This window comes from Molothrus aeneus, chromosome 5, assembly GCF_037042795.1.
Source record: "Molothrus aeneus isolate 106 chromosome 5, BPBGC_Maene_1.0, whole genome shotgun sequence".
Classification (NCBI taxonomy): domain Eukaryota; kingdom Metazoa; phylum Chordata; class Aves; order Passeriformes; family Icteridae; genus Molothrus; species Molothrus aeneus.
This window is the reverse complement of record NC_089650.1, coordinates 17,284,728-17,306,645: the sequence shown is the minus strand read 5'-3', so window position 1 is coordinate 17,306,645 and position 21,918 is coordinate 17,284,728. Positions and strand designations below refer to the sequence as shown.

Here is a 21,918-nt window from a genome sequence, read left to right as displayed (position 1 = left end):
ACTTTATTTTTAGACCTCTCAAATTAGGTCAGTTTAAGAGTCACTGCTGTCCCTTCCTGCCCCTTCCTGCCCCATAATTATGAAAACACCTTCCCAGTTCAAATCCTGGCTCAGATGAATTTATGACATTGTAGAAGAAAAACTTGTTGTTTGTAATAATATGTTCAGAGTTATTTTCTCTCTTACTGGATGGGAAAGACTTCTCTGCTTCTTTTTTCCCCTAGTATAAATATAGCACAAACTAAACAGAGCCACTCTGTAATGTAAAAATACTGCAAGGTTTTTATCAGGAAGGACAGCTCGTCACCTTGTCTCTCTCGGGACTGGAAATAGAATGTTCCAAAAGTGAGAGCTTTGAAAATCCAGTGTGCTAAAGGGGAAAGGAAGGGAAAGGGCTGCCTCAGTTTGTCAAGGAACAAATATTTTCTTTTGGAGAAGACAAATAATGACTTGACATGTAACATTCATTCACAACAGAGCAGGCCAATCACTGCATTCCCACTGACTCATGAGTGAGGATGTTCCAAACGTCTTGAAAATAGCAAAACATCCCCATTTCTTGCACATCAGTCTGGAAGCTTTTGTTGAACACAGGAAACAGTGACTGACTCAAGGCACCAAGGACCACAGCAGCCAAGACCTGGGCTCTGTACTAGGAAGGTTGAAAGCATTAAAGGCAGCAGATGGGGAACTTCAGTGTGAGGATAATAAGGAAATGCAGATGCCATTGTGACTTCACTATTATGGGGTGGGCCAAAGTTAAGCCTAAACTGATTGTGTGTCAGTTGGATTGGGTATTTTCTGAGAATAAGAGCATAATTTGGGGTAGAGGAAAGGAGAGATTCAGTGCAGGTAGAGGAAAGGAGAGATTCAGTGCAGGGATTCTGTGCAGAAACCATCTGCACAGAACTGTTCCTGAAGACCCACTATCCCAAGATGGTAGGGTCCCTACAGAAAGGCTGAGAGCAGGTCAAGATGGACGAAAAATCACAAGCTTTGTGTGGCTGCACCAGTTCCTCTGGAGGAAAACACTCAGACTGTGCATTTTCACAAGCCTACCAAGACTCAGTTAAACACCACATTGCCAAGTCCAGTCCTGGCTCAGCCTTGGACACTCACCTTCCAGCTGAACCTGGCTCTAACCTCATTTTAGACACAGAAAGCGCTTCTGCAAGTTATCTCCAAAGTGATGTGTGTTTAGCCTGTAGGGCAGAGTTAACCTCAAAAGCAGAGTTCACACTGGATGACACTCAAGAGAGGCAAGGCTAGGGAAGTCCTAGCAGACTAAATAATTATGGCACTTTGGCTACCCAATTATTTTTTCATGTGGCCACATAATGAAAGCACAAGGGGACTGCAAAGCCAGACCTTGCAGTGCTTAGACTAAGGATAAGGGAGGAGAGCTGTAGCCCTGGGACCCTGGTGTCCAGGAACATCTGGGATGTAGAAGAGGCAGCAGATAGGGACCTGTAAGACAGCGGAAGCAGAAGTTTCTACCCAGACAGATCCTTCACTAAAGGAACCTGTGCTCACAGATCTGAGGTGTGGCTCAGACTGCCCAGGAAATTGCCACAGTGGAGTTTTAACTCTGCCAGAACCGATTCTGCCTTGCAAGAAAGATCTCAAAACAAGGTCTGCAACAGGGACGGAGCAGAATGTTTCTTCATGACCTGCTCCTTGGACTGCTCTCCAGCCACAGGCAGAAAGATCAGTTCTTCTTGGGCAGGCTGAGGATGGCAACAGGTACCAGATGCAGGTCATGTGGTGGCATCAGGCTCTGAGATGCCACCACAGGGCAAAGGGATGGTCACATCTGTGTGAGCCTGTCCCCAGCAAACCAGCCAGACTCCCCTTTCCAACTGGTGCCTGGGTTAGAGAAGAGAGCCAGAAGGGAAGGAGGAGCTTTCTTACTCAGAAAAGGCATTTGTCAACACACTGGCCCAAACCCTTCTTAGCAGGTCACTAAAATGCTACAGCAAACAGCACCTTATGTCTTCAGAATGAGTCTATTGCTGCTCAAACAGCCAGCACAGCTAAGCAAACAGGCTGCCAGGGCAGGGGCTGTGTTTGTATTCACTGTTTGCATTCCCTATGCAGTTAATGGAATATAGCATTTATCCTAAGAAGATTGCAAAATAAAAGAGAGAGAAGGGGAAAATGGCTTCCTGTTGGTTTCTTTTCAACTCCTTTTATCAGTTTCATGTATTGGCCAACCTGCCGTTTTAGAAGACAGATTTGTCTCTTGTTAGGTAAATTCGTAACTTTGCACTAGATTGATTTTTAATAGTACCTTCTTAAATAATGTCCTCTGGTGTCACACTATAGCCATCCTGGCTTCGATTATGTCTGGGATTTTTTCTTCTGTTAGGAAAATAGATATCTTATTGACATCTAAAAGGGTTACAAGGCAGGAGGAAATGAATTATACAAAATTTAAAAGTAGAAAGCTCATAAAATGGGGGACTCAATAGATAAGGCAGGAAAATAAATCTAATTTGACTGTAACTTGAGTGCTTCCTGTTTATGAAGTAATAACCGTACCCTGGGATAAACCAGCATTAACCCAGAACATGGCTGTTGTTTTGTGAAATTTGGCTGGCTCTAACAATTAACAAATGGTGGCTCAGATTTCAGCTTTGGTGTGGTGATTATTTCGATGCCTGGTGGGAAATAAGGCTGTGATCCCCTACAAGGGGACTTCTGTGAGTTGCTTTTTCTGAAAAGTCCATGGGAAGTACTCTGGCACAGGCCGGGGAAGCTGCCAGAGCTGTTTCCTGAGGACTGTGCAGTGGTGTAGCACTGTGGGAGTCATCTTTATTTTTCATTTCTTACTTTGTGTCCTTGGTGAGTCCCCCCTCTTTATTAACCCAGCCAAAAGTCCTCAGGCCCATTAGAGAGAACATTTTCAATTGCTTTCCTTCTCTCCCTCTAGGGAAGGGGTGGTGGAGGAGGAGGAAAAATGGACCCTTCCTTTCCAAACATGCTGTATTTTTGAGGAAACATCACATTTAACAAGATGTGCTCCTTCCTAGCAATATAATATGGTATAATTCCAGTCCGGAGGGGGGAGATGCATCCTTTCCTCTGCTCTGGGTCAAATGTTCCTAGGCTGAGGATGCAAATATTTCAGTTTGGGCCCAAAGACATCTGTTGCACAAGCACAGCACTTTGTTTCAAATCCTACAAATGTCCTTGTTCCAAGTAGGTCATTATATAATGGCTTTTGTATTTTCTCACTCCCAAAAGGGTCTGGGAGAATATGTTTTAACACCGTGTCAGTGTCGCCTACCCTTGCAGTCCCTCCTGTGATCATCTCATCTGGGTGGGACTCGCTTGATGTCATTCAGCCCAGGGCAGCTCTTATCAGTGCAACAAAAATACCCAGCTCCAACACAGCCTGCATTGTTTTCTCTGGTATTTTGCAAGTCCAGACTCTGGATTCCCTCTCCCATTCTCCCTGCTGCCTCCAGGGCATTCCTACCACCTCACCCTGCCCTGCACATCCCCACTCAGACAGAAAGGGAAACAACACAGCCTAGAGCAAGGCTGCTCCTCCTGGATGCCATGTAATGGTTGCCTTTATATATCCCCTTTATATTTGTTATTTCCTTTTTTTTTTTTGGTACCCTTCCTTCCCACAGATGATTGTCATCGCCCTCTGCTCCTTTCCTCAGCAGTTCCTGGGTGGTGAGAGCACAGCTCCCACCACAGCAAAAGGGAGAAGAGAAGGACTAGGGGTATTTGCTGGTCAGTAATAGGATAAGCAAATTCAGGCATCTAGAAATGATCATCGGTCAAACTTCACCTTCCCCACAACTGTTCCATTTTTGAAAGATTTTCTGCAACAGGATGTGGTTAAATCTTTGTATGTGCTCTATGTGTAAGGTGGAACTTACACAAAACAATCTAAACAGAGTAAAGCAGGTTAGCAACAAGCTTGTTCTCTATTCCTGAGTGAAGATGGCTCCCACCCTCCCATGGCTGAAAGCAGATACATAAAACCACTTGTTTGTTCTTTGTAAAGAAACACCAAATACCATTGCATGTGCTTCCTTCAGCTGGCTCCATGGAGTCTGGCATCACCCTCCTTTAACACAGAGTGACGCAGCCGGAAAGCTCTTCTGGAGAAGACACCCTTGGATTGTCACCCGTCACTGCACGCTTAACAAAGCAGGGCTGCAATCCCCAGCCGTGGTGTCAAAGCATCACCAAAAGACAAAGTGGGGGTAAAACCATAAAGAAAGTCACTCACTTGCTCATCCTTTTCATACAGTCATGGTCTTTTTTCCACAAATTAATCCACCCTCCCTGCAAATGTCCAGCCCTAAGGAAAAAGACTCATACAGGTTTCCATGATGCACCAAACAAGTGTTTGCCAATACACTAAAGGCCATGATTAAAGATATGAGTGAGGTGAAGTTGTCCACTATGTTCTTGTTACCTGCTTGTTCAGTTTTGCTTTCCCAAATCAATGAGCTTTTGTAGAGGTTTGAGTAGATCAATAGAACTTCTACTGTTTTGGTCACCCTCGTTTAACATTTTTTTAATTAAGATACAGAAGTTTTCCCATAACTGAATACAGATCTGTGAAAAGCCATCTTCTCAGAAAAACTGTACCTCATAGGTCTCAACTGCTCATTTGTTTCCAAGTGAGACTCAAGTCTAACACCCTACCAGCTGTCCTACCCACATGCCCATTGCCTCACACTCACACAAGTCTCCCCAAGAGTCAAAAACTCCCCCAGAGACATCCTTCTCCTTCAGAGTTTATGTCCAGTCAAGAGACCTACACTCCTCAAAGAAAGTCTGGAGTGGGTTAATGTGAAATGGCAGGGAACTGAAGGCTAGAGGTGACAGACAACCAGCTCTCATGTTGATTTCCTGTAATTGGTTTGTATTTCCTGACCACCTAAAATACTCTGTTTGCATCCATCCCAACATGGGAAACTGCAGTTGCAACGTTAGAATGAAGTAATGGCTCTAAAGAGATTGAATATTTTTCTGAAGCATCCTAAAAGCAAAGAGCATTAGCAAGAGCCACTTGGGCAAAGGTCTAGCTGCCTCTCTGGTGCCAGGATGACCAGGGCTGGTGCATGAGGAAGGAGAATAGGATGGATTTTGTCTGGGTTGGTTTGCTCTGGGAAGTCTTCTCTCTTTGAGTCACAGAGGACTTGCTCTGTCCTCAGCTGTGTCTGTGGAGGGTTTAACTGTGCAATTCATAATAAACATTGTGCTATTCAGGTGCAGAGATGACTTCTGCTCACAAAGTATTCATGTTCTTTTTGCTCTTGTCTCTTTTTCACTGGATTTTGATTATCAAGGTCAAAGTTGAGAACCAGCACGACTTCCGGGACATGGCCAGCATAGTAGCCATGGCAAAAACCTATGCCACCACCGAGCCATTCATTGACTCCAAATACGACATCCGAATCCAGAAAATTGGCAGCAACTACAAGGCTTACATGTGAGTGGATGGCTATGCCAGAGCGAGATGGGGAGGAGGCAGTGCTATGAATATGATTGAGTCGGTGCCTGCTCTGGGCAGGAGTGGGTAGCAGACTTCATTTCCTTGAAGAATAACCCTGCTGTTCTTCCCCCACCTCTGAACCCAGATCCCAATCATCTTCTCTATTAGTCACTGTCAGGTCATTGTTTCTGTCTGTCTCTTTCTGAGATTCACTTAATTCCCACTATAATGACTGTACTTGGCCATCACCTCTCCATCCTGTTATTGAAGGGTTCATCTTTTCCAGCAAAGTCCTCCAGCTCCAAGTACCCTCTAGTGGGAGCTGAACCCACCCACTTTCCACCTGGAGAAAAAAATAAAAAAGATTGAACTAGCTGCAACTCCTGGAGTCCTACAGTGTCCAGGCCATAGCAGCACCCATCTTTCAGCCCACAGCAGCACCCTATGCTCTCCCCAGCTGCAGATCACAGCACCACATCACACGAGGGGCACAGAGCACCGCGTATGAACAGCCTCAGCTGGGGCAGCACACAGAGTTTCTGTGGGCATTTTGCTTGTGTGCTCCTTGATGCATATAAAGGAGGGACAGGAGGTGAAACATTTCTGTGGGTGCCCCAAAGCTCCTCCCTGCCCTGTGGTGCAGTGGGGGAGGTGGCATGACAGCAATCTTCAGTGCTGGTATGTTTAAAAGTCTTAAAAAGCATTCAGCCAAACTTCAGTAGTCACCATGCTCAATTAGAGATGTAACCACATGAGTCAGTAAGACACCTGTTTCTTCTTACTACAAACCAGTAAATGAAAAAAGCCACACAGCGCAGCTTCTCCAGAAGCTCCTTATCCAATCACAGAATTACAGATAAGTAGTCAGCTCCAGCAGTACATTCTTCAGGTTGCCAGATAAACTGCATATGTTACCTAACACCCACAACACTGTGACTTTTGGGTCCATGTCTGCAAACCTCTAGGCCATAGTTCTGCTAAAGCATAGTTAAACAAGATAATCAAATGTACACAATCACATATTTTTCAGCTATAACTGCCTAAAAATCCCAGTTGGATTCCTAGCACAAAGATGTTTAAGAAAACTAGATAATGACTGAGTTACATTCTTCATGGGAAGGAAGGACATGGGGGACACTTGCCTACTTCATGTGATCTCAATGAAAGAAAATTTATTTGTAATTGATTCAGATCAACAATAGCACAGTTGCCTAATACTACATTAACATCTCAGAGAGTCTGACTCAAATTGGCCAAAGGAAAGAAGGTTTAAAATATCAATTAAAATTCCCCGTTCCTGCCAACACACCCAGCCTTGGCTCCAGAGCCTGCTCCCCAACTGCCTCTAACTGAAACAAAGGCCAAGTTAGCCTGACCATACTCTCTCCTCACTTATTATTCACACTCACCATGCACTCATCCAGAACAGGGATCGGAAATAAAACCAGATGATTGAGGAAAGAAAGGAGTCACACTAAGACCTAATCCCACTTGGGAGTATAGCTTCACAGATAATTGTTTGCTGAAGAAAAAATGTTTTAATGTGAAAACTGACATGAACAGAGAACACCTTAATGAGAAATAAAGCTCATTAGCAAAGAAAGCAAACAGCAAGATTCACCCAGTGGCTTGCTAACCCAGGAGGTTGAGTTAAATTGAGAGAGCCATTTATGGATGTGAGCTTGGGAGAGTAGTATAGTCAGTCCCACCAGGGACTGTTCCTTCCGCCCCAGCATTAGACAAAATAGGTTATTTCTATGGTATAAGTCCCTACTATGTCCAAGGACAGAGGTAAAAGCACCCAAAATATCAGAGCTCTCACTGGTGTCCCAAATAGGAGACTCAAAACCATTAGTCGCTACAACGCTAGCAAATCTCAGCCTTAAAGGCAATTCCAGCATCTGCAGTAGCGTCATACTGACTTGCTTTGATCTGTGAGCCATGGAATCTATTCAGTGATTTTATACCTTCACCCACACATATAGACTTTAAAAAACCCTTTTCTATTGAGAAAAGACTGCACTGAAATTCTCAAGAATATGTTTACTTTGCACCAAGCAAAGTAAATTGGGAAATTGGGAAATTGGGACAGAAATTATGCTTCCATACTCACCCCAACTGGAGGCAAACAGCAGGATCATTTCCAGTTTAGACACATGAAATGTTGTTCACTTTGAATTAAGCCAGCAGCTATTGACTTTCAGACATGGGCAATTCTTGCCACCAGCTCTTAGTAAGAGGGTAATACCCTTCCTTTGTAGGGTATTGCCTTCCTAGTTTCATGACTAGGATTTTTGACTTGTCACCGCCAAAGCAGTTCACTGTGCACATCAACTGTGTCTAAACTAGAGCTACTTATAGACTGAGATAGGACACCAAGAGCTCTTGATCTGCTCATTTATCCACTTCTCCTAAACAATGCTGAAGGTGTTGTGGTCACAGATCTGTTTGAGCAACTGATCTCTAGGAGTCTGGGGTCCTTCTCTTTAAGATACTGACTGTACACTGTGTGGCCCCCTGATGTTTAGGATTGTTGGAAGCCTTTCAATCCCTAAGAGAAATGGGGTTTGAGGCAGGACATCCTTAGGAAATTTTTTTTGTCTTAAGTCTCCTTTTTCACTTCATACAATACAAAAAAGAAAATTGAAAAGAAGCTGTATGAGGAACAGTTGGGGTCACTTGGTCACTTGCAGAACAGGAGACGGAGGGGAGGCCTCATCCTAGTCTACAAGTTCCTCATGAGGGAAAGAGGAGGGGCAGGCACTGATCTCTCCTCCCTGGTGACCAGTGACGGGACCCAAGGGAATGGCCTAAAGTTGTGTCAGGCGAGGTTTAGGTTGGACATTAGGAAAAGGTTTTTCACCAGGGGGTGGTTGGGCACTGGAACAGTTCCCCAGAGAAGCGGTCACAGTACCAAGCCTGACAGAGTTCAATAAGCATTTGGTCAATGCTCTCAGGCACATGATATGACTCTTGGGGATGGTGCTGTGCAGGGCCAGGAGTTGGGCTCAATGATCCTTTTGAGTTCCTTCCAACTGAGAATATGCAGTGATTCTGTGATTCTGTAAGTCTTGGGGTCACAGTTGACTCCTGAACTGCTCAGACTTGCTTGGAAGAGGCTGTGGTGTAGGGTTTGGTGTCTGATCCAGTGGGCTTCAAATAAAACTCTTCAGTTTCAAAACAGCAAGGTTCCCTAACAGGAAAGTTAGGAATACAACAGAGAGATATATTTTAAATCTTATGTTGAAAACTGGCTCATGCTGGATAAGCATAAATCAGCCCAATGGCTTGAGCAGAGTTCTTATTTTTGGAGCTTTCCCATGTTAAATTTCCTTGTAAAACTGTCAAACTGTGGTTTAATTTTCTTAGGGACAACACAGGTGCTTACATTTGGTATGCCAGGTACATATTCTAAACCCCAGTGTCAAATCATCATGTCACTAATGAGACTCCAGGAGTTCCCACCAGTACTAATGGGATTTTGGATGCCCTCTGCCACTGCAGGGCAATTTTCTGTTAAAAATAAATGTTAGCAAAGAGTGGTTCTTCTCATTGCAGAACTGGAAAACATAATCCTACAAATCCCATATTAAAAGAGAAAGAAAGGCTGAAGACTGAGCACTGACCTTACAGGCCATCAAAGGGCTAATGACAGTCCAAGCTTGAGGAGGAATCCATTCTTTTGCTTAGGAAGTAGGGCAGCAGAATGGATGCTGGGTGAAGGCAACAGGCCCAAAAGACAACTATATGAAAACACAGTTATTCAACACAGTAATCATACTCCTTCAGCCCCCCCAGTCCAGTCCATTAAACATGGCCACAAAGACAATTTCAATTTCACAGTAACTAAACATGCCAGTTTGGAGGAGAATTGGGAAAAGCACTCTAGGGTATCTCTCACAAGAGTAAAGGGGAGCCTTAGGTAGTCAGCTATAATGATTCAAGTTTGTAGTCTAGCAGGACAACACTATTACCACCGCTGAACATAGTTTTGCAAATTCAGTGTCTTTTGTACGTGTTGCTGAAAATGTGAGAGAACCGGCAGCAAGGGCTCCCACAACCTTATATTGAAGTGCTGGATCACACCTCATACTCCACTCATAAATCTCTTTCAGTGTGGAGAGGCTTCCTGGATGTATCCTGTCAGCTTGTTGACTTGTCCTGGCTTGTGCACTATGGAAGGGTTATCTGGAGTGTTGTCAGAGCAGGCTGTCCAATGTCTGCCTTGGGCCTAAGGTCAAGAAAAGGAAAATTTTCACCCCGACAGTGATGGTGAAACCCAGAATTTTCTAGCAACAGTACCTTTTTTGGAAAATAACTATCAGTTGTAGCTAATGAAACTCCAAAGATTTTGAAATAAGGAATTCTCCAAGTCCGAAGACAGTGAGCCATGATGAAAAGTCAATGAAAAGTCAGTGATAGTATGATAATATATTCTATGACATCAGTACCACTGAAATCAAATTGAAGTGGACACAGAAGTACAACTGAAATCAAATTTAGGTAGACCCAGAATGTCAGAACTGATACTTTGTGAAGCTGCTCAGTAAATATTTGCCTGGAGAGCTTCTGTTCCATGGATGGAGGATGCTACCCATGGCAGAACATAAGGGTGATTATCCTAGAGATCTTTCACACACATTTCAGCTCTGCTAGGTCTAATGTATAAAGAAAGAGAGTACTCACAGAGCCTGATGTGTGCTCAAGATTCCTTGGAGGTTTCTCTGCCTAAAATCCTCAGTCAGTTTTTCATGAGTCTGAACAACATATCCTGTATGGAGTGTTGTTCAGGAAGGATTTGGAAAGGCTTCTGGGAGGAAGAACCTCACCTTATCCCCTCCTGTACAAGCACAGAGTCAAGAATGAGCACTACAGTATGCAGGAGGATGGGTCAGGAGTCTATTTTCATGTTCAGGTTATGCTTTTGGTTTGTTTTCCTAGGAGGACTTCCATCTCTGGAAACTGGAAGGCAAACACAGGTTCTGCGATGCTAGAACAGATTGCAATGACAGAGAGGTAAGGAAGAGTTTCAAGACAGTATTAGCTATTCTTGGGTTAGAAGGGAGGAATTGTATTTCCGACTTTGGTCAATTGGGAGAACTGGTAAGTGAGGTCTCCTGGGAGGCTGGATAAAGACTTTAAAAGACCAAGTGTTTTCTTAAAAAAATACTAAGGACACAAAGGCAAACTGTCCTATTTTGAAGAACAGACTGAAAGTACAGCTAGAAACCAACATTGCTAAATCATTAGATCTTTAGTGAATGCAACCACAGGAAACAAGACCAGCATACTAGGTCAAGCACACCAGTACAAATATGTAGGGATAAAATCAGAAAGGTCAAAGTACAAAACACAAAGTAACATGAGGTTATCCTAAATATATTACTAACGAGAGGCAGAAAAAAGAGTTTTTCTTCTGCTTAACAGGAAAAAACCTGTCAGCTGAAGTGCTGAAAGCACTTTTTTGCTTTAGGCTCACAAAAGTGGTCACTGTCTAAGTTAAGATCTTCTCACTGTTGAACAGAGCAGAAAGAATTCCCTCATGCATCTTACAGACTAAAATTTGCAAATGCTACTTCCATGTATTCAAATCACTGTGATATTTGCTAATACTGCAACTGCCTGACACTGTGGACTCATGGTAACATGCTTTGCTGTAACTCCTATCCTGCAGAACTAACACTTGTTCTCATCACTTTTCTCCATCCCATCTAAGTAGATTATTCATAGATTTATAAAATCCATAGATTTCATGTAGGCATTCATCCTTAGTGAATTTAAGATTTTTTGAGATTATACCTCCAGTTTGTCAGGTTCATGATTAATTCTGACTCTCCAGTTTTGGGCACCACAATTGAAGAGAAATAGCAAGGAGCTGGAGAAAGTCCAAAGAACAATAAAAGGAACATTCAGAGAAAACCTAATGAGATGTTGAGAAAAACATGCAACGAGTTCTATGTAGTTTTCCACCTTTTTCAGTTAGGAGACCACTGATATTTTTCCAATAGAGTTGTAGACTATCCTGCCTGCAGTGCAGATGTTCACTCTCCTTCATTAAATGTTACCAACCTGGAAGAAGTTGCCGACAAGCTGAGCACCTCTTCATTCTAAAGATGAAAAAATTGAAAGAGCATAGGGTCTTTAAATATATGATATAGGCATTTCTCATTACTTACATTACAAGTATAATACTGTAAGAAATAAATTATAGCTTAAAAGGTTCCTTTCAATATTTCCTGTATTTTCCTAAAGTAAGGATAGCATAGCACAGAAATTGATGCTCCGAAGGTGATAGCAAATCTCTGTCCTCTTTCAGACCAGATTAAAGAAATGTCTCCTCTTGGGAGCAGAAGAGTTGTGCAGGCAGCCATCTAAGATCCCTTCTGCACCTTTAGTTCTGTAAAACAGGGAAGCCAAGCCCCAAATCAGATGGTGAAGGTGACTCTGCAAGACCCTAATAGTACTGTGGGAAGTGAACATGATGATGCATCCTGGCTGTTTATAACACAGCTGAAGCTAGACACATGAAGGGTAGACATTACCTTATTGCAGTGTTGTAGGACTGAAAGCCAGATTCCTGCCAGCCTGCAACACTGCATTTTGAAGGTTTGTTTTGTTAATTGTACTACAAATAACCACTCCAGTCTTATTCAGCCATAAATGCAACAAACCCTGTTGAAATCTGTGAGTTGCCAGTGCACTAAACAAGGCAAGAATGTGCTCAAATGCTCTGATGAGTAGGAGCAACCTGAAGTACCTACTGTACTGAACATAAGTACAAAAAATTTAAATGTTCAGGTAATGCAGAAATGACAGTAAATCCTCTGAAAATGCAACACCTGGTGCACATGCATAAATGTGATCTCCTTCCTTATAAGACTCCTATTACACCCCAGCAGCCCTGATGCTCCCAGTGCACACCTATAGCCAACAAACACTGAAGATGGGCAGCCATCAGAGTCTCTGGCGTAACCAACAATTCCCTGGCTGCTGTGCCCAGATGCCAAGACATGTTCCTCAGGAAGAGAAGTGGTTCCCACAATGGTGCCCCTGGATGCTGGGCCACAGCAGTGCATGAGGGGTGCTCTCTGTGCCTCCTGCCTGACTCATGCAGTCCATAATTCTCCTCCTCCTTATGCTACTGATGCCTCCTCATACACTGTCTTCCTTGGGGGTCCAGGGTGAACACACTTGGTCTCCTCATTAGGGATGAAAGAGCACCGGTAGTCATATAAGTCATAATTTTTCTTCTTCCCAGAGACATTGTGTTCACACAAGTTCATCATTATATTGTCAAGATATGGGGACTCTGGCTGTCTTCAAGCACATAAATTTGTTCTTTAGCCAGAACAGCTCTTTCCCCAGTCCCTGTAGGGTCTGCAAAATTTCAGTGTTTTCATGAGATTGTGGCCTTCCCTCCCCTCTCTGCATCATGTCATAGTCCTGCTTACAGATCTGCTGTTCTGAGATTATTATTTTTATTTAAATGGCCGGGACCACGGCACAGCTGCACAGGAAATAAAACCAAGCTGCCTCATTCCCTCCTCATTTGCACAGTAGGGGAATGTGGTCCCCCCATAACATGCCTCTTGTCATTCTCCCTCTTCCTCTGACTCCAGGATAGCTAGGGGACCACCAGCTCACATCCCCATCTTGGGATGGATAGGGAAAAGTGCTGCAGCCTGAAGGTCATCCTCCAACAAATAGTGCCTGGTCCGTGTGATGAGACTGCCTGACTAGGAACAACACCCAAGGGATAGAAGGAAGCAGGAGACTGTAAAAGGATAAAATTGAAAGTAAATTGTAAAATTCAGGAGCTACTGCACTACAGATCAGAGAGGGGATGGCTACTCCTTGCTAAATTCAACACTCACTTTCTGATCCTATTCCAGTCCTAATGTTCAGGACATCTTATCAGGAGAAAGCTGCCTGCATAATGGAGGGCTTTCAGGCAAAGCCAATACAAACGCTGAGGGGCCAACACTACTGGGAGATTAAATGAGCTAAATATTTATAGCTTGGCTGAATGACAACCAACTGGAGATCTGATGTAAATACCAAGGAGGGAAAGAAACATTTTAAGGTGGCTTTGAGGGCAGGATTGAATAAATCTGAAATGAAGGGAAACTTTTGGCAAGATTCTTTATTTACTCCATCTCCTGCGAGTGGGAGTCAAGACAGGGAGTCAAGGACCCAGCAAAACACATGAAGGACAGCTTGTAATAAGGGCTCCCAAATCACTTTGTGTTCCTATGGGCAGCAGGGTGGGTGGCTGGTTTTGGTGGACTACCCAAGGACAGCTAATCCTAGGCCATGCTCTTGTGGTTTCTGCAGGTACCGACTCTGGGCCGATGCCTGCGCAGAAATGTTTGGAGGTCTGGATATCTGTGCTGTCAAAGCTGTCCACAGCAAAGATGGAAAAGACTATATCATTGAGGTGAGAGCATGGGCACCCTGAATGTAAGTCTCCTTTGGGAAGTGTATCTGCAAGCGCTGTGCCTTGGAGTTCACATGCACCAACCTGCACCAACCTGCACCAACCTGCACCAACCCTGTGTGCTCTGCAGTCTCTGCTCCTCTGTGCCCACCTTCATCCTCAGGCCATGGCCCACTGATACGTTAGGAACTGATTCAGAGCCCCAGCCAAACTAGCAGATACGTAGCAAAGTGTCAGGGTTGAAGTGCCTTCCTTTCTCAGTGTGGACAGTGAAAGGAAATGGAGAGCCACAGAGTGCTTGGCCACCTCAGCTTTTCAGCAGATGATTCAGTTCATTAAAAATCTCAATTTCTCTCTGAATGAACCTTTCTTTGATCACTTTAAAGGGGACTTCCAAACAAAAATCCAAGTTGCACTTTATTTAAAAGAAGAAAATAAATGGTGAGAGTGTAGCAAAAGGTTCACAAGCAACAGGAGCATCTTGATAGAGCAAAACAAGAAAGGTGTATTTTCTAAAATCTTTTGCGTAGACAGTGTTCACTACGTAAGAGGCCATCAAGAGAAAGCACCACAAAGTTACTCTGAGTAATGTGTACTACGACTTTTTGTATTCAGGGCTGGACAGACTGTGGCTCTGAGAGCTAAAGCTCAATGTGCTCCTTCCCAGGCCAGGAGGCAGATATGGAGATGGGGTAAATAGCACACTCAGATCATCCTAACAGGGCAGAGAAGGAAAAGCTGGCCAGAAAAATCAAAGTGGGAAACTGAAGAGATGCCCTGGAGTCGAGACAATCCAGCCAGTAAGCAAGTGCCTCTGTCAGTATGCGACTTGAGGAGACACAAGATCTGACCTGCTGTAAACTCTACCAACACAGCTGAGGAAGACAAGCAGAGCCAGGCTATTGGCTTCATGCAGGGGTGCTGACACACTGCAAAGCTATGTGTGGGAGAGCAGTCCCACCCGCTGAGGGCTGGGATGCTGATGAGAACCACATGAGCCCTCCAGTGACTGTGCATTCCTGCATTATGTATCTGCTCTCCCCAGGGAGGGGAGCAGTGACCTGTCAAAGGCCATGTGATAGAAGCGTGCTGCCAGCAACCAAACGCTGGCAAGCCTCTGTCTTTTCCTGAATTGATAGGGCCAGGCTAATGGGTCTGCTCCCATATGCAATTCATCAGCACCTAGAGGAGCATCCCCTAGAGCAGACTGTTTCCCTGCTGTGCACTTTTAAATCTCTATGCCCCTGCAGCTGGGAAAGAAAGAGCAAGAAAGCAGCCTTGCTAGAGACAACTGTAAGGGCATTTGGAGTGTGTCCACACATGGTTAGACATGATATGTGGTTTTCATATCCCTACATATATTCTTGCACATAAGCCTATGTACGTGCACACACTGCTAGTTCTGGGCTTAAAGATTATATGGCTCTGTCTGGGTATGCCTCTGGGTTTTCACATCTGCCACTGTGTGTGACTGACTGGTGAAAAGCACATCTGTACTCTAACAGCCATTATCAGCTCACACACAGAGAAATGCACGCTTGTGCTCCTCTCTCTGTGACCAAGGTAAGCAGCAACACATCCAATACAACACAAATCAGAAGAAACACTATATAGTTTCAGATGGGTCATGCTGAATTACCACAGTGGAGAGAACCTGATTGAGCAGGCCTGATATACCAATATCTAGCAGGCATTCAGATGCCAGGCTGATGATGTTGTTGGGAAAGGAGTGCAATATAAGGAGCAGAGAAAGCCAAACAGGTAACTTTTTATGCAGATCTGAGGGAGATGTTGACAAGTAATTAATTGCCCCCAGCCAACTTCCTGGGGTACTTTTATTGGTCTGAAACTGATCCTTTGTTTTGCTTTTTTCTTTTGATAGTGGGAGAAAAAAGTTATTTGACAAAGTGACAGTTGTATTTTCTTGGTAAGAAGGAATAGTGTGCTATGACACTTTACAAGAAAGCATGCCTAATTGGGCTGAACAAACAAGGAATTTGCATAATGCAGTTGCAGGCAGTAATTAATTTTCACAAAGTAGTTCTTCAGGAAAGATTCACAGAAGTAGTGATGGGCAGTGCTATGAACTGAGACTTATCACAGTGGTTCGTTGCAAAATAAATTAGATTAAGACAGATGAGTTATCAACAGCACAAGAGTAATCTTGCACACATGGTATTTGCTCTTAGTTGAACTTCACCTTCTTTTCTTTTCCCATGACAAACAGCAGAATCTGTTACATTTCTGCCTTCAGAGCATTACACACTTATGTACCATTTTCATGGCTCATATTGAAACAGATTGTGAATTTAGCAGTTAATGCTGGTAAATCCCTCTTTTTTTTTTCTTTTTTTTTTTTTTTTTTTTTTTTTTTTTTTTTTTGTAATATAGCCCATTTCTACATCTCTGCTAAGATAAAAAATATGAAGCAAGCAGAGGGCAAGAAAAATGATCCATGTGGTTTATTCTTCCTCCTGGAAGAATAAGATAAGCCCTGACTACTAAGCTATTTTACTAGACATGCTCCTTGCTGCCCTGCAAGGAGCCCTGCTCATCCCTTCAGCAGTGCCTATAATTTGTTTTAATATGTCAAATCATCATTTTCCTTCCTTCCTTCCTTCCTTCCTTCCTTCCTTCCTTCCTTCCTTCCTTCCTTCCTTCCTTCCTTCCTTCCTTCCTTCCTTCCTTCCTCAAAATCACCTAACATTCCACTCTTGCACATCAGAGTGTAAAAACACAAGCCCAGGCTTCAGCATCATACAGGCACATAGGGAGAAACAGGATGATCTTTTTCTGAGTCTCTTTGCCTGGGCACTTTTTCTTCACCCCTCATTCACCTTATCAGGCAGCAGCAGCTGCACCAGGAGCAGCCTCTGACCTTGGGCAGCTACAAAGGCTGGGTCCATATGTGCTGACATCTTCTTTCCTTGCCCAGCTGTTCTGTGATCGCCCGGGAAGGGATGAGTGCAGTCTGTCTGTAATTCACATATTCCTTTCAGCCAGTTGATTTATTCAGTATTAGCATTTGTATCTGCCCAGTTCTAGACCAATTGACCCTTCCTGGAGGACAGGCAAGGTGACATCTCGTGATTCTTTTCAGTTCAGTGGCAACCAGCTGATGTCAGAAATCACTGCCATTTTCAAAGGCCTTCCCTTGTGCATGTGTTTGTTCATGACAGCTCCTGTATTTGCTGTTTCCCAAATCTCACATTCCCCTGCCAGATACTACACATCAGGGCATCAGATAGCCTCATCCCTGGTGTGTCTTCACTGGTTCAGGTGGAACTTGCTCCAGGGCTCGCTCCCCCTGGAGCCTTTGGTTTATAAAGCACCATCTTCCTCTTATGCCACTGCAGCCACAGAAAGAGGAAAAAGCAATCCTTGAGATAGGGAAATCAGCTCTGGGGTTCTCAGCACAGGGAAAAAAATGGACCTTTTGGAGCAGATTCAGAGGAGGGTCATGAAGATGTTAAAGTGCTGGAGCATCTCTCCTATGAAGACAGCTCCCAAAACAGCTGTGGTTGTTCAGCCTGGAGAAGAGAAGGATCAGGGCAGATCTCATAGCACCTTCCAGTATGTAAAGGGGGCCCATAAGAAAAGGACAAACCTTTTAGCAGGGTCTGTTGCAACAGGACAAATGATAGTGATTTTAAACTAAAAGATGGTACATTCCGCCTATATGTAAGGAAGAACATTTTTACTGTGCAGATAGTGGTGGATGCCCCATCTGTGGAGACGTTCAAGGTCAGGCTGGATGGGGCTCGAGAGGAATCTGATCTAGTTGAAGATGTCTTAGCTCATAGCAGGGGTATTGGACTGGACAGCCTTTACAGTTTTCTTCCAGCCCAAACCATTCTATGCGTCTATGACAAGCGGGGTTCGGGGTGTTTTGAGCAGAGCCGTGTCTCGGTGACTCCCGGGGAGCCGGGAGCGCGGCTCGCCTGACGCTAGGCAGGGTGAGGGCATCATCCAGTGGTCACACGGCATCATCTAGTGGCCACACGGGCCCTCGCACCGCACCGTGCGGGGACACGGGAGACCGCTTCTCTCTCGGGAACTGTAATTGCCACATTTCCTTTTAAGATAGGAGTGGAAAGAAGGGAAACCTGCGCAGGGACCTGCTGGAGGGCCCCCAGGAGCCCCTGGCTAGTGAGACCCAGGTGGGAATTTACCATCCCCTGACACTGTTAGGAAGCATCACATTCCTCACCTCATTTCTCAATGGAAGAACAGCTAAGTAGATAGTGGAAGGAAAAGCCACCTTGTGTATTTAGCCAAACGCTGACATATAATTTTCTAACCTTCTCCTTTTGCCCCCTGGGCCAAGTAGGCCATGGATATAAACATCAACCCCCTTTCCATGCACTAACTGATAGCTTAGTTAAACCTTTCTAGGTAGCTTTTCTAGTGTTCATAGAAGACACCTGTAGAAATTAAACAAAACCATTATGCTGCATGAAAAGAGCAGAATACAAACTCAGTGAACTCACCTCACTGATTTCCTCTACTTTAAATCGAAAAAAAGAGGTGCAAAATTTTCCATTTCCCTCCCTCTTGCGGCCCTGCCAGGGTGGAGTGCACTTCCAATTATTATCTGAGCATTGAGTCAGTGCCTTTCTTGAGCAATTCAACCTTCAACTTTGCATTTCCAGGGATTTTAATGTTTGCTTTAAAAATAAAAGCAAAATAAAATAAACTCTTCCAACCCTGATATTTTGGTACTATTATATTTACTCCAGCTGAATCCTAACTTCATCAGAGTACAGTTCTTCCTGTGGGATGTAGCGAATGTTTGCAAAACACTTGATTTATGATGAACTGTTGAAAATCATGTTCAGGGCCGCTATACAGATGAGGGTCTGCTGTGCTTTCAGTATTATTGTTGTGAGGCCATTTCTTACCTCAAAGATCCTTTGACAGTTTTCCTTCCCCCATCCCCGCAGTCTTGCTTCCCAGTTTTCCCCAGTAGATTTGTAGAACTTGCTTGGGCAGCAATTGTATCACAGCATTATCAAGAAGACAAGCAGAAACCAAGTTTATTTTCCTGCACTTGGTGCCGGTTTGGTGACATCCTATTCATTACACATCTGTGGTGTTTATTTTCCCTCTCAGAGTGCAGTGCTTTGTGTTCATTAATCCCAAATGTTTCCTGGTTTCCTCCAGTCCCTGTTGCTCTCATCTCCTCAGGCTTCAGTACATGTTGTTTCTCTTCTCCTGTGGCCATTTAAATTGCAATGTCACCCCCAAGTACTGTGGGATAATGCCAGACCTTATCCATCAGACGCATCTCCTCGGGACATGTGAAGGAGAAAATTTGTATTAAGTCGATATAGAAAGCTTCCAGCCACCATAGGTCTTGGCTTGGCTCCCAAGTTGTGAAGGGAAGGAAGATGGAGAGTTGGGGGAAGCACATTTCCAAAAAACCCTAAGCGAAATCCCACACCTGGAAAAGTCAAGCATGTTTCATCATGAGGAGAGTGGTGACTGTAGATACTGACAAGGATGTGCAGACACAAAACAGGTTCATGTAAGAGGTGAGTTGAAACAGGCATCTGCCAGCAGGAAACCACCTTACTAACTGTTGTTTTTGCCTCCTGTGGCAGGTGATGGACAGCTCAATGCCCCTGATTGGGGAGCACATAGAAGAGGACAGACAACTTATAGCTGATCTGGTTGTTTCCAAAATGACTCAGCTTGTCGCCACTGCTGGATCTACACCGTCACCGCTGAGGCCTTGGGTATGAGTGAACCTAGTGAGCAAGTTATTTCCCTGACCTTCTTTCTTTCTGTCTCCTCACTGTGTCAAGCAGTCACACATCTCAGAGAGTTGAACAGTCCCATGTGGGAGTGTATTGAACAGACTCACTCCTGCTCTTCCAAAGGAGACTCTCACAGGCTCTTTGAAGTGGGCACCCCTAAGGAGCACATCTCTCTCCCTTACTCTCCTTCCAGATAAATATGACATCACACCAGTAGCATGTCCATGCATCTAGACATTCTGACTTGCTAAACTCACTGATTCACACTGAAGACAGGCATTTTTAGAGGTACTTCTAATACCCAGAATTTTCTACAAATCTTTCCACAACCCAGTTTCATTTCTGTCTAATACCATCCCTCAGGATAGGTTTCATTCCAGTTTTTGCATCCCTGTTCTGCTTTCAAGAACAGAAAGTGGGAATCTCCAGCAAGATTTGTTCCATTCCTTACTGCAGTTTCTTCTTCAGAGATGTCCTTTGCCACCTTCATCGGGGGAGGCTTTACTAAAGCTGAACTCATATAAGAACCTGTTACTTTTGCATTTAAACTGGCCCCTTAGTTCTTCTTGTGTACATCCATTTTGAGTATCAAATGCATCTAATTTTACTACCACATTTCCCAGAGGCAGTTAAATATAAATGAAACACCCCAGAACAGAACCTGAGTATCCAGGTATACTTGCTGCACCTCTTTCAATACCTAACGGAGAGCCAAGTGTGAAGGTTTGAGGACAACAAATCTGTACAACAGAAGAGACAAGAGAGTAAAAAGTTGAGGGACAAACCTGATTGCAATACACTGGTAGAATTTTCATTTCCACTTGAGACAATAAAATGGGAGAAGGCACTTTATGGTGCTCTGCCTTTGTCATATGACAGTCTATTCCTGCTAAACCAGGACCCAGCACGAAGGGTATTCGGAGCAGCTCCAAGTTTTAGCTAGAGTGAAGGAGTAAACATTTAATAGACACTGAAAATGCTTTGAAGCAGGGAAAGTGATGCAGAAGAGATGGCATTTACAAAGTGGAATCAAGAACTACCATTTGAAATAGCCAAGATATAGAGTGCATGAACTAAGAGAAAAGGGCAAGCCAACAGAAACTGAGAACATGGACAGATGCATCTGTTTTCCATGTCTGTGATATACTGATACAGGATTGGATTGGATTACAGCAGACCTAAACTAAGGCAAAAACAAGAACAAAATAAATCTTGAAGGGATAGGGTGTCAAATAGTAGAGTCAAATAAGAAAAGGGTCTTCATTGGGAATAAAACTTAGAATTACCTGTATATATAATCAAAAAAACTAAACCCACAAACATATTAACTAGAGTGTTTTACAATAGAGAAAGGGCTTGGTGCCACAAACATCAAAAAAATTGTACATGCTGCATTACTAACATAATGTTATAACAGTTAGAAGTGTCCAGGGAGAAAGAATTAAATATGAGGCTGCTAAGATGCAGAACTACTGCTGCAGATGAAGACTTCCACAGAAGGAATACAAAGAGCAATTCTGAATATAAAGGCAGCAGTACTGAATACATAGTCCTATGGGTATGAATAGAATACCTATACTTATTATTGGACCTCTCTATACTAGTCTCTGGATTAAAAAACCTGAGAAATTATGAAACTGAGTGCACAGAATTGACAGAGATGGAAAAGTAATGAGTCACAACAATGTGAGACTTCAGCTATCAAGAAGCAAGTCAAATATCACAGGGGAACAGCAATTCAGGAGGGGGTAAAAACACCTTGACTTTGCCATAAGAAACATCCAGGTACAAAGTCAGATAGTGAGTGTGTACAATTAGATTTAATGTCCAAGGGACAAATGTGATATCAAAAAGTAAGGGTATGACACAAGCATGAGAAAAGAGAATTAATCCATTCCCTAGCAGTAAAACTGTAGAGATGCTATTTGAGAGACCACTGTTTTCCAGAATGCATATATACATTTCTGATCTGCTCCTGAACAAAGAATGTGAGAAATAAAGTTGTAGAATTAAATTACAGATAGGAAATTTAAGACAAACAGGGAAAAAAGTCTTTCCAATTTGGAAATCTGACATTTAAGAAGACCTTTATGTGGCATCCTACAAGTAATAAAAGGAAATGTAAAAAGGATAGAAATTAATTTCAAGGAGCAGATAGAGGAAAGAATGAAAAAAGTTCTTTGAATTCTTCAGAAAATGGAACCCTACCAAACAATTGGTGGGCTCTATGGATCATCCAAATTTTAGGGAGGAAA

At 43.5% G+C, this 21,918-nt stretch overlaps 1 protein-coding gene across 2 annotated transcripts in view; it reads left to right on the top strand.

Moving 5' to 3' along the window:
* SYN3 (synapsin III) overlaps positions 1 to 21,918 on the top strand; it is a 190,256-nt gene that overhangs the window by 156,651 nt on the left and 11,687 nt on the right. For both annotated transcript variants that reach the window (XM_066551033.1, XM_066551035.1), the window contains 4 exons: positions 5,322 to 5,464; positions 10,409 to 10,483; positions 13,802 to 13,904; positions 19,508 to 19,642. In XM_066551033.1, the coding sequence (XP_066407130.1) occupies positions 5,322 to 5,464; positions 10,409 to 10,483; positions 13,802 to 13,904; positions 19,508 to 19,642 (456 nt within the window). The remainder of the gene's footprint in view (positions 1 to 5,321; positions 5,465 to 10,408; positions 10,484 to 13,801; positions 13,905 to 19,507; positions 19,643 to 21,918) is intronic.